The sequence below is a fragment of the Nematolebias whitei genome, chromosome 14, assembly GCF_014905685.2.
Source record: "Nematolebias whitei isolate Nwh7 chromosome 14, NemWhi1, whole genome shotgun sequence".
Classification (NCBI taxonomy): Eukaryota; Metazoa; Chordata; class Actinopteri; order Cyprinodontiformes; family Rivulidae; genus Nematolebias; species Nematolebias whitei.
In genome coordinates this window covers 23,120,131-23,132,630 of record NC_056511.1, presented here as the reverse complement: position 1 = coordinate 23,132,630, position 12,500 = coordinate 23,120,131, and the positions used below count along the sequence as shown (strand labels likewise).

At 38.3% G+C, this 12,500-nt stretch overlaps 1 protein-coding gene across 1 annotated transcript in view; it reads left to right on the top strand.

Annotated features, from left to right (window-relative positions):
- Nucleotides 1-12,500, top strand: part of LOC119420592 (pro-neuregulin-2, membrane-bound isoform) — a gene marked incomplete at its 3' end in the record, with an annotated part of 75,097 nt that overhangs the window by 50,848 nt on the left and 11,749 nt on the right. The window contains 1 exon segment of the mRNA XM_037688009.1: nucleotides 10,945-11,065. Within this exon segment, the coding sequence (XP_037543937.1) occupies nucleotides 10,945-11,065 (121 nt within the window).

Sequence of the window (12,500 nt, the reverse complement as noted above, 5' to 3'; positions counted from 1 at the left end):
AAGTTGCTAAACTTTATCATGATTCATGACCAACCACTATCAGTTGTAGAAAATGAAGGATTTCACAGCTTGATACTTGCATCCAAGATATAGTTTACCCTCCAGGAGATATTTATCAGTACAACAGTAGACAATCATAAAAAAACATATGATTTGAAAATTATATATATTAAAAACATAAACAGCTACATTTTAAAATGATGTAAAATACTAAAAACTGGAACATGTCTGTTGGTTTATGCCATGAACTTAGCAGGTGTTTGAGGCCATTTACCATTTTATTTAATTTAATTCATTTATTCATTCATTTAAATGAAACAAAATTTTTAAAAAAAATCACCAAAAAGTAAACATTGAATGAAAAGAGTGCAGGAAGAATAAAAAAATATTTTATCTGCCCCTTATTTAACAAAAATATAAAATAACTTCAGACAATCACTTAAATTAATCACTTTAATATTCACTTTAAAACTAGGAATAAAAAGAAACATGTTTTGTGTTAGCGGAATTTAATTCTAAGTTTAAAAGTTATCCAACATTAATAAAACTTACCTCAAGTTGTCTTTTTGGACATGCATGCATATATTTGTACAAATTGTACTTGAGAGGAAATTATTACAGCCTCATATAAAATCAATGATGATCATGATATCGGAACTGGATCAGTATCGGCCGATATCCAGAGTTAGGTATTGGGATCGGATCGGAAGTAAAAAAAAAAAGTGGATCGGTGCGTCCCTAATATATATATATATATATAAAATAGATGCTGTTTTTGTACGACACCCCAGTGACAAGGATACCTGCAGCGCCAGCACATTGACAACACGCACGCCGTTGAATTTAGATTTGTGAAAATTTACAAATTTACACTGTTCAAATGTTGTCATTGTGTTAGAGAGTAAATGTCGTGAATAAATTTGACATTAAACATAATCCAAGTTGAAGTGTTACATCATTTTCATCCCCCTTTTTGGCATCTGCATTTGGTAGCAGGTCAAATTGACAAAGACCATGCAGAATAATGTAGTATTTTCATTCCACAGCAGAGAAAGCTGTAGTCTCTGTAAGTAGGTCTAGGGAAAAAAATATCGGTGTTGGTTATCGGCCAAATAAGTTGTAACATATTGGCATATCGGATATCGGCCAGAAATCTAATATTGTGCATCCCTAATTATTAGTGCAGTGGACTGCTGAAGGGTTGACCCTCCAGAGAGCCGTGTTACAGGCAAAGCAGCTCCGGGGTCACACACTAGCAGCGCCATCGCAGGTGCGTTTGACGAAATGCTTCAGACGTGAAATATTCCCAAAAGTTCTGTTCATGTTGTGCTCAGAGACAATGTTAAAATCATGATAAAGGTGCTGAGTGAATCTGGCCTCCCCAGCCTCCCGTGTGTCACTCACACCCTCCAGCTGGCTGTTAACGAGGGTCTTTTAGCTCAGAGGAGTGTAGCTGAAGTGGTTTCTGTCAGGGTAGAGTAGTTGGATATTTTAAACACTCCACCTTAGCTTACTCTCAGACTGTAGTACTCTTAAGCAAGGAGAGCCATCTTGTTCTAAATAAAATAAATGTGTTTTTAAGTCATTGTGTAATGCTTATGTTCTAATTCAGTAAGTACTTGGTATCGACGAGTACACAAACTGAAGTACTTGTACTCGTACTCAGTTTTATAAAAAATGGTATCAGGTCACCCCTAAAAATTATCAGTATAATCATCCATTATCTTTACCTGCTTTTTCCTTTATGAATCATGGGGGTCACTGGTGCCCATGTCCAGCAGTCACTGTGCAAGAGGCGGGGGACACCCTGGACAAGTCTCCAGTCCATCACAGACACACGTAGAGACAAACGAGACAAACATTCACTCTTTCACTGACACCTAGAGACAATTTAGTTACCAATTAAATCTAAGATAAATGTGTTATTTAACCTTTTTTTTGAGCAACTACAATGCTAGTGTAGATTTTCAAATTAACATGTTCCAAATTGATGCATTTCAAAGCTTAACATGGTCAAAAAAAAAAAAAAAAAAGCTTTGCAAGGCCTTCCTGAAGTCCTTCTGGTCCCACCCACTTTAAATCAGCATTTTGATTGATGCGGGGCTTCTGACTCAGCTCAGCCTTCTCTGCTGACAGTGAAGTCCTGACCAATCAGAGCTCCTTCAGTTTCTGCCTGGAGACAGAAATTTAAAAGAATCTGATTGGCTAACTGGATTTTCAGGAATTTAAATAAAATTAAGTTCTTACCCAACTGCAAAGTAGTTTACAGAAAATATGAGGAATTAGCAAAATATTAGAAGAACTATACTGATATTATTCTTAAATTACATTTCACATGTGCAGAATTCTTAGGCCTTCTCTGAGGGCGTCGAAGGCCCTGAAGGTTCCCCACTGGCCCAGTCTCAGTCTCTGAGTGTTGTGAAAAACTCTCGGTTCTAACATGAAATTCCAGCTCAGTATCTGTTTGACTGATTGATTGAACGTCTTGTTTGGACTCATGTCAGTTAGCTGTGGCCTCCAAAGGTCAATCAGTTGTAGAGATGCATGGAATATTTCATTTCTGAAATACACCTAGTGATTCACAGGATATTTTGCTAACAGAGTTGACTCTAACTGTTAATGTCAAAGATTTAACACACCAAGCAGTTCTTGTATTTTGTGTTGTGAAGGACTTTCAGCTACAAGGAGACCAACGTTTAGCTCCATATCTGTGAAACAGACTGAATTTCAGCCATTTTTTGTGTTTTCTAAGGTCAGCTGGTTCTGTCAGCCAGACATGCAGACATGTTCCTGTTTTTAGTTTTCTACATTCGCCTTATAAACTAGCTGTTTTTTTTTTGTTACTTTTTTTGCCATCTTATTTAAAAAAAAAAAAAACTGTATGCCTTTTTGTCTGTTGGTGTCGCTGTTGTCCATTGTTGTCATTATTCTTTGTTGAAATCAGGTCTCTCTTGTAAATGAGTCCTCGAGGCTCAATGGGATTTACCTGTCTAAATAAAGGTTGACTGAATGAACGTTTTGAATGTTTATCAAATAATCGCTGTTTGCTAGTTTCATTAAAATGAGTCTAGTGGTTCAGGAGATATTTAGTTAACGGACATAAACACTCAGCCAGCAGTTGATCAAAGTCTTCGTTTCTTTTCCATCTAGTGCACATGTGTCCAACTCAAGGCCCGGGGGCTGAATAGGGCCCTTGTTACTGTCTTATCTGGCCCCCAAGATGATATTTTAAAAGTAAAATACTTTTGTCACTTATTTTTAGTGCAGACTTCTCATGATAGTCAGCCAAGTTAATAATCATATTATTTTATAATATATTATATTACGGAATATTTCCATAACCTTTGATTTTGATGCTGTAAAAGCGTCAGAATGTCAACTGAGACCAGTATATCTCTTGTTGAAGAACCTGCAACCAAGAAAAGATGTGAGGTATCTGACAGGAGGTCATTAATCGACTGCATCTGGCCCTCCGTCTGAAATATGTTTTGCAGGTGAGTTTGACTCCCCTGAATCATCTGTCTTGCATCACGTGCAACGAGGTCCAGACCTATTTATCTCCAGCTGTTACACCACCTTTAATTCGAGCTTTTTCCTTTCCTTTCACGGCTCTTAAACCTCACTGCACACTCTCCGCAACCACATCACACGCAGCTGTCAACATCTTTTCTCCTTTTCCTTCATAGTTGGCTCCTTTGTGCCGCGCCTTATCCGTCCATCTTATTCACTCCTTCCACCCTCCGACAGGCGAACTTCTGCACGGGAGCAGAAAGGAGATTAAAGCCATGTTTACACGTGTAGCAAGAACGCCCATGACGTGAGCTGGACGTCAGATAAAGGGTCTCGGACTTGGCTGTAACGAGAGGAGGTGGACAGAGGTTAGGCATGTGTGTGTGTGTGTGTGTGTGTGTGTGTGTGTGTGTGTGTGTGTGTGTGTGTGCAGGTATGGAGGTGTGGATGTTCTGCTTCATAAAACTGAGCCATGGTGAAGCCTGTCTGGGTGGCGGAGCGTCTTCCTCTGTGAACCTCAGACGTTTATTACTTCCCCCTCGCTGGTTTTTATGGCCTCACTCTTCTCTTTGTTTTAATTGTGATAAGGATTTACATGATCTGATTAAAAAAAGATTTGCACCCCCTTTGTTTTTGCAGCTGAAACCTTGTAAGTCCAAGCAGAGGATCTGAATGGTCTCCTGATTTATCCACTCTATCCTGCTAACGTTGTTTTTTAAGAGCAATAATAAAAAAAAAAAACACTTCAAAACCCTGATGGATGTTTAATAGCTGCTCAGAATCTGATTCTTTCTGGTGCTTCAAGTTTTTGTCCAGCAGCTCTAGTTTTTCACTTCCTTACAGAAGTGAAAAAGATTAAGCCGAGCTGAAGAAAATGATCAACATTTGTCATCAATTAGGAGGACATGTGAGTGTTTCTGCTGGGCCCAAATTGAACGCGTATTTCATTACACAGCTCAGAGTTCTGGGCTGGGTCTGAGGTGCAGGGCTCGGCCTCAGATACGAGCTCTCTCCTGTTTGCATGTGCAAGAGGGAGCCTCATGAGAGGGGGAGAGTGCAAAAGGGACCTCTCTTTTCATTTTTACGATTTTCCTAGAATCCTTTGGAGAGCGTGGAAAGACAGGCATGTTTATGAAGGTTTCCAGATGGTTCTGCTTGCACCCCCAGATTTTCTTTTTCAGTTCCTGGGCCATGAAGGATTAATCAAAGTCAGTGGCAAGAGCTGATAGCTAAACACTGCGGCTCTCTGCAACCCAGAGGAAACCTCTCCTCAGCTCCCTTCAACTCATATTCAGCCCCCCGGGCGACAGCGCTGGGGAAAACTGAAACGCAAGGTTAAAAAAACCGAGCGAACCTAACCAGACCTTGGCTGCACGAGTGCATGAAAACAAACCCTGACTCGAATTCGGGTTAATGGAGCAGCTGATCTCCTTGTAGGGTGAGGAGTTTGTCTGAAGCGTCCAAACTTTTCACCTGAACTCGACGGGAGGCGAGCAGCAACAAATGCAAAGCAAAGGAAACTCCCAACTGGTTCATGAAATGTGAAAATGTACACGTTCATAGTAAAGAATATCAAAATTAAAGAACGGAATTTGTCTAAAACAAATTCAGCGCAGTATTTTATAAACTTTTACTATGCTACACTGCTTTTTTGTGGCAATAGGATTTTTTTTTTTTGTCTGAAGTGTGCCAGGCTGCAGAGGCGTCACCAAGGGGGAGCCAAGGGGGCACTGGCCACACCATCAACCATCTGACCCCCTCCCAGGTCCTCCTGGTCAGGCTGTCTTATCCACCTGAATCCCGAGTTTTAGTTCAGCGTGCGTTTATCATTTACTTTAGCTGTATTTGGTAAAGTTAGAACATTAGAAACATTGTTTTTGAACAGTTAGTTGTTAAAATGTATGTAGTATAATACAATCCAAACAGTCCAGTATATGCAAGTAAAACATAACAATTTAAAAGTAAAATTTAAAAGCTGGTTTCCCTGATTAAGTCAACAAATATAAATAAAATTTAATTAAATGTGATGCAGAAAAATGTTATATTGATGAAGAGGACAAACTATAAATCTGATGCTTTCTATTAAATAATCCAACTGTTAAAAAAAAAAAAAAAGCAATGTAGGCATGCCACATATTAGAAGGTGATTTCTGATTATGGCCTAAACACGACATCAGTATAATTAAAAAAAAACACTTTTTAATTGTAGTTTTTTATTATTTTAGACCCTGAAAGAAAACAAAAATCTAACTGTACACCCTGAACACATGCCTGCTCTGGTTAATAAACGCTGATTGACTGTATTTAATCTTTACATTCCTAAGAGCCGACGTTTCCTCATCAGGTAGAACCAGAACCCTGCAGCCTCGGACCGTTCTTCACAGCTTTGATAATCACATTCAGCTACATGATGTCAGACCGATGTGTGGACGATCCTGAGAGGAGGATTTAAACTGAGCCGTCCTCAGAGGACAAACACTGGTCTGATGTAACTCTAATGCCACTGAAGGCAATTTAACATGAAACACACACACACAATTATAAACCAGCTAACGCACCGTTTTCTTGTTCCAGTCACTGAAGCAGACCATAAACTCAGCTTTCTTGTTGTTAATTGAAGTGTTTCCAAATGTTGAAAAGAGCAGAGCTGCTTTTTGACATTTGTTTGAACACACTGTGCTAAAACTTTGGACAAAAATATGAATAAAAATAATCAGGGAAAAGTCTGAGACAAGGACTTAAACAGTGAAAACTGCACCTATCGGGTTAATGGTCTGCTTGGAGATATTACTGAAATGTGGACTCATGTCTCCACAGTTTGGTCAAAAGTTGAATTAATTTTAATCGCGCTGCTGTTTTAAATTCACAGAAACATCACACAGCTGTAGATGAGATGCTCTGCTGCTCTGCTCTTGTTCATCTTTAGGTTTGTTTTCTCTTTAATCCAAAGTAATCATGTTCTGGAGCCTAAAGGAACCGTGGATGGGGCCAAACAGAACAAATTCATCTCCAAGTTCAAGGTTCTTTATGGTCAATACCATCACATGTGGTACAGGAGGTGGAACGAAACTGTGTAGTCAAGGTCCCAGTTACGTCCAAAAATAGCAAAAATATAAAGTATACAAAGAAACAGTATATAAGGATCTAAGATATACACTGATATACTCTAAACGAACGCCAAACAATACGCTAAAAGATCTAAGCTATATGATAAACACTAATTATGTAAATAACACGGTCTATTAAACAGCAGCCCGAACATGAGTCTGTGGTGAGTAGATGGGTATCAATGAATACAGCAGCATGAGATAATCAGCAGCATGAGATAATCAGCAGCATGAGATCAGCAGCATGGATAAGTCACATATCACCAATTAAAGTGGCATTACAGTGATTTTTCTCTTTTTTTTTTCCTTACAGTGAATTTTCTGGTTAGAGATTCATGAGTCTAACAGCTTCAGGGTAGAAGCTGTTCCTCAGTTTAGTAGTTCTACACTTAATGCTCTACAACCTTCTGCCTGAGGGGAGCGGTGCAAGTTATAAAGTTATAAACAAAGTGAAGCTCTTGTTTCGTTCTCTTTTGGTTCTGTGTTTTCTCGTGTTAAAGTACAAAGAAATTCAAATTTCATCAACAAAAAGAGCAACTTGACTCAGTTTTATCTATCAAGATAAATTTAATTTTACTGTTTTCTGCACATAAACTGTTCCCAGTGTTGTTTGTGGACCCAAGTGCGTCAAGACAGTGGTGTTCCCTCCGCTGTGTGCGTTACCGTACAAAGGGATCTGTTTGGTGTTATGAACCCAAAGTGGAGAAGATTTTCACCAGACATCATATTCTGAGTCCTTTGTTTGAGGAAAGTCAATAATTTAAAACACATTTCGTCCGAAAAAACGCTGCGTCTCTTTCAGATTTTGGAGGAATGTTGCACAACCACGAGAACAACTTTCATTTATTTAAATGCCAGCAAGTTTATTTTTGCAGATTGCTCCAAAATGTTGCAACGAATTGCAGTTTTACAACCTGACAAACTACCTGCAGATGTGGAGCTTCAATAAAAAATGTCAGAACGTTGAAAAGATCACCTTTATTATACTTTGAACCAAACTTAGAGTCGTTTTTCTTCTGTTATTATTACGTATGCAGTTTCTAATAAGAACATAACAAAGAACAGCCTTTTAATCAATACAAAACATTTATTCTTTCATGTTTATTTTTGCCTATATAAGCATTAACCAGTGAGTTAATGGATGTTTTACGAATCTGGAATAAATCTTAAAATCCATCAGATCTGTTGTTGCTGCCTGGACATTTGGGTGGATTTGCAAAAGCTGAGAGAAATTTAGCAAAAAAATAAATAAATAAATAAACTATAAATTTTTGCCCTGCCCTCATGAAGCTGTAACCCCTAAACAAATCTCAGGGCATGTCATCGTCCATATAGACATTTAACTGGCCTTTAGCAAAGTTTTAATTTAAGGTTGCAGCTTTACCGGACCAACACCCCATCTATCGTCATGTCTGGGTCATGGTTTCATGGTTGGGTGGTATTTCATGATTGGGGATTTCTGAACGTTTTGTTAAAGATGTGTTGAAACCAGGACTTTTTGTCACTCATCGGTGTTAACACATCGCAGTGTCTGTTTTTAGGGAGTAGAAGGAGAACACGAGGGAGAAAAGGGAGGACCGCAGGAAAAGGGAGGAGAACCGTAAGAGAACTGGGACTTTTATCACAGACTGGATGCCAGCTGAACTCAGGAACAGTGGATTGTTTTCACTAGTTCAGAGTTATACGCTACAGTTTATTGTAACGGTGTAAAGTAGGCTGAAAATCTTTATAAAAACCACGCAAGTTTAGTTTAGCGGTAACCATACAGTTTTCTCCCAGTGTTGGTTTTAGCCAGGTGAATATGGAAGGGGTTTAAGGGCTTGTTTGGTGTGTCCACCACTATCGGAGGATTATCACCTCAGGACATTTCTGTGATTCTAGGATAGGCTTCTGTTCTACTGGAGTCTCATCCAGCTTGTTTTGTTACCATTTCACAGTTTTTTCCTGCATATTTTACAGCTAAACTCTGAAAAAGCTTTCTATTTTGAGCGTGGGAGGTTTGTGCAATGCCTGGTCAGTTTTCTCTGATCTTTATATCAGGTGTTTCCAGTGCACCGAGCACGAAGTCACGTGCAGATGAAGTCGGGCTGGTTAGATACAAAGCCAGATTTAATTTTTCTCTAACATAGGAAGGTGAACGTGTAGACGCCGTGCCGTTCAACGCTATTGTGTTTTAGCTACACTATGACAGCGAGCGTTAAGATGTTTGAAATTTCAACTCTACAAAATGAGCCGTCAGCCGTAAATCCCAAATCAGTTCATCTCGTCGTCTTCAACCGGCTTTGAATTTTATTAGTCTTTTTGAATTTATAATGTCTACTGGTGTGGTCTGGACTGTGATGTTGAAGCTGGAAAAGAACACGGCGATTCTCTCCAAAAATAATACTGCCATGTTTGGTGGCGAGTTAGTTTGTATTCATACTGCAGTGATTTGCTTCCTTAAGTTTTCTGCTTGAACTTTGTAAGTTGGAGATAAATGCACATTTTTCACAACTTAAGACAAAAATTTGTTGGGTTGACTGACTTACTGTGGTTGGTTTATTTTGTTAATGAGAGAAACTAGCTAAGAATAACTTGCTGTACTTCTAGCTAAAGAAGTTTGCGTTTATTTAAAAACAAAATAACAGAAGAATGAGTTGTTAATTGTTTAACCATTTAACAATTGATTGAAAAAGGGTCAAATAATGTGATTTTTAGCTGATTATTTAGCCAACAACAAATGACTAGTTTAAGTTTTAGACAAAGAAGAATTTAGCTATTTATTAAAACAAACACCAGGAAATACTATTTTTGCCTTGCAGCAATTATAAAGGTCAAATTAAAAAAAATAAGTTAACTGTAGTTTTAGTCAAAGACATTGGCTTTTTAATAAAAATAAAATTTTTAAAAAGACATAAAACATGCATTAGGCTGCCTTCAGGTTCAGGCAACCCTTACAAAAGAGATTTGTGATCTCAGTGGGATTTGCCTGGTGAAATAAACGATCATAAAAATGACTAAATAATAAAATGAAGGTTAAATAAAAGAGCTGGACTGATGTGAATTGTTAGCGCTCTTATGCTATTTAGCAAAGGACATAGTATATTTGTCTTAGCCAACATTTAATTAGCTGTAGTTGTAGTCAAAAACATTTGCTTTTTAATAAACAAACTAACATTTTAAACACAAATGTTAAATGAAGAACAAAAAGAGATGGACTGATAATAACTGTTAGCATTGCTATGCTAACTAGCAGAGGAACATTTTGTCTTAGCCTAGCTAACTGTAGTATTGGTTAGACTTTGTTGACCATAAAAGGGTTTACTGCTACTAAATTTAAAAATGTGTGAATTGTTAGCTTTATTAAATTAACTAGCAGAGGAATTAGCCAGTTATTTTTAAACCAACAGGCTAGTTGTATTTTTACCCAAAGAAGAGTTATGCCTACATTTGTCTACTGTTGTCATCACTGTTTGTTAAAAACCGGTCTCTCTTGTAAATGAGTCCTCGAGGCTCAAAGAGACTAACCTGTATGAATAAGGGTTGAATGAATGCCTTTAATCAAAAAGCAACAATTTTTCAACCAGAAGTGAAAGTTGCTCTGAAACACAGGAGAGTAGGCTATGTGTTGTGAAATATTGTGGAGGCACACAGCTTGCTATGCAGGCCTAGTTCAATAAATTCCTCAGGCAGTTTCTTGTTGCAACATTTTGTACGACACTAGTATCTAGGTGCAAATGTATACTGCAGGTGTAAGACGCTTTGTGTCCCTAACAACAAACAGGTGGTTTGTTGGTCCGACCACAGGCCAGCATCTGACAAGTGAAGCCCACTTGTGCTTCCTGAAGCCCGATCTTGCCACAATGTACTTTTCTCTGCAAATATCCCGACTGCCCCCACGGTTTGATGAGCAGACTTCATCCCGACACGTTGCATCTTTTCAGATTCGGATTAAGTTCTGATACATGACATTTTAAGCCATTCCAAGGAAGTGAGTCAGAGCATAAACAACTCCTACGTTATTTCAGGAAAATATTTATCTTTCCTCATCGAAACTCTTCAGATAGTGTCAACACTGCTTAGAGACACAATTACATCTGAGGGTGGAAAACTGAGTCCTTTTGGAGATAAAAGGGTATAATATGAGTAAATCACCAAATACTTGTAGACATAGGAGCATCCCATCCAAAAAGACTTCTCTCCAAGTGTATATTTACTAAATGTATTATGATCTGTTGATGTTTTGGCTTATATTCACCTTGTAGTTGCTATTAAGTGAAAGAAAACAACTTTACAGATGGATCAATTTGCTTTAATTAGTGTGTTTTTCCCTTTGTTTTTAAAACAGTAACCACAACGCTATCTCCAGGCTCAGGCCACGCCAGAAAATGCAATGACACACAGAAGGCCTACTGTGTGAATGGCGGCGACTGTTACTTCTACCACGGCGTAAATCATCTTTCCTGCAAGTGAGTTATTACCCCACGCTTCTGAATTTTTATTGTAAACCTCACTTTTGTGGTTACCTTTGCTCTTTGAGAGGGCTTCCCTCATAGTCCACCATTTACAGAAAAGTAATGTTAACATATGAGCAAACTAAACAAAAATATTACATTTTTATGACATTTATTGATTCGTAATTCCCCTGCTTTTTTCTTTCAGCCGCAACAGTAATACTTCCCAAGGAAAGCCTGCTAGTTTTTTTCCCCCTAACAAGCCACCTGTTGTGTATTTTAACACTAATAACGGACTGTGCTCATTCTTTTAAGTCATGTTTAGTGTACGGGAGGGCTGCACATTAAAAGCCTTTTTAAAAAGTCATGAGTCACTAGTTTAGTCACGAGCAAATATTTATGCCTGTTAGAGGCCCCCAATGAGGTAAATACAATCATTGCTTACATTTGGCAGAGAGGATCAAGAACCGTGTGTAAAGTGTGCCTGAGTAACCGTGTATCTTTGCTTTTTAGGTGGAGAACGGGCTGACATTTTCTCAGAAATTCTCTTTTCCCCCCATCAATGTTCACATTTGAGTTTGGATTAGTCTTAAGGTCAAGCAACATTAGTTGGTGTGATGTTCAGTAGAACATAAACATGTACAGTAGTTTTCTTTGATACTTGTATCAGCTTTTAGAATATTTTTGGGTACTATTGCAGTTCCTAGAATGAATTAAATATGTATTTAGAAGTTCCCACTAATTTTAGGCTCCTAATTGTAATTTGGCTGGATGTCTATGTGCACTTGGGTTCACACAGTAGGACAATGAAATGTGTCAGTAATTTGCAAACTGTGCTGTTAACTTTATTTTATTTTGCACACCAAAAACTAATCAGATAATGGAAAACATCAATTTGATTTTCAATAAATCATTCAAATCCTAAAAGCGTAAATCAGCTGACTGGTTTTAATTGGCTCTTAGATGGTGTGGGTCATGTTTTATCAGTATGAAAAAATGTCAGAAAAGTCTCAATTTTGTCTCAACTCACATCCTGAGCAGAACATGGATGACAATAGGAAGGGGAAAAAAAATCCCTTTTAACAAGAAGAAACTTCCAGCAGAACCAGAACCACCAGAACCAGATCCAGGCTCAGGAAGGGCTACCTCTGCCTTGACTGGCTGGGGTTAGAGAGGACAGGGAAGAAACCCAGAATGGCTGGACCAGGTGTAGTTTTTATGGTCCATGTATGGTTCTATGGTCCAGGTGTAGTTTCTATGGCCCAGATGATGTTTCTGTGGGCTAGCTATAGTTTTTATGGTCCATGAATAGTTTCTATAGTTCAGGTGTAGCTTCTATGATCCATGTATATTTTCTATGGTCCAGGTGCAGTTTTTATGATCCATATGATCTTTCTGTGGTCCAGGTGTAGTTTCTATGGTCCATGTATAGTTTCTATAGTTCAGGTGT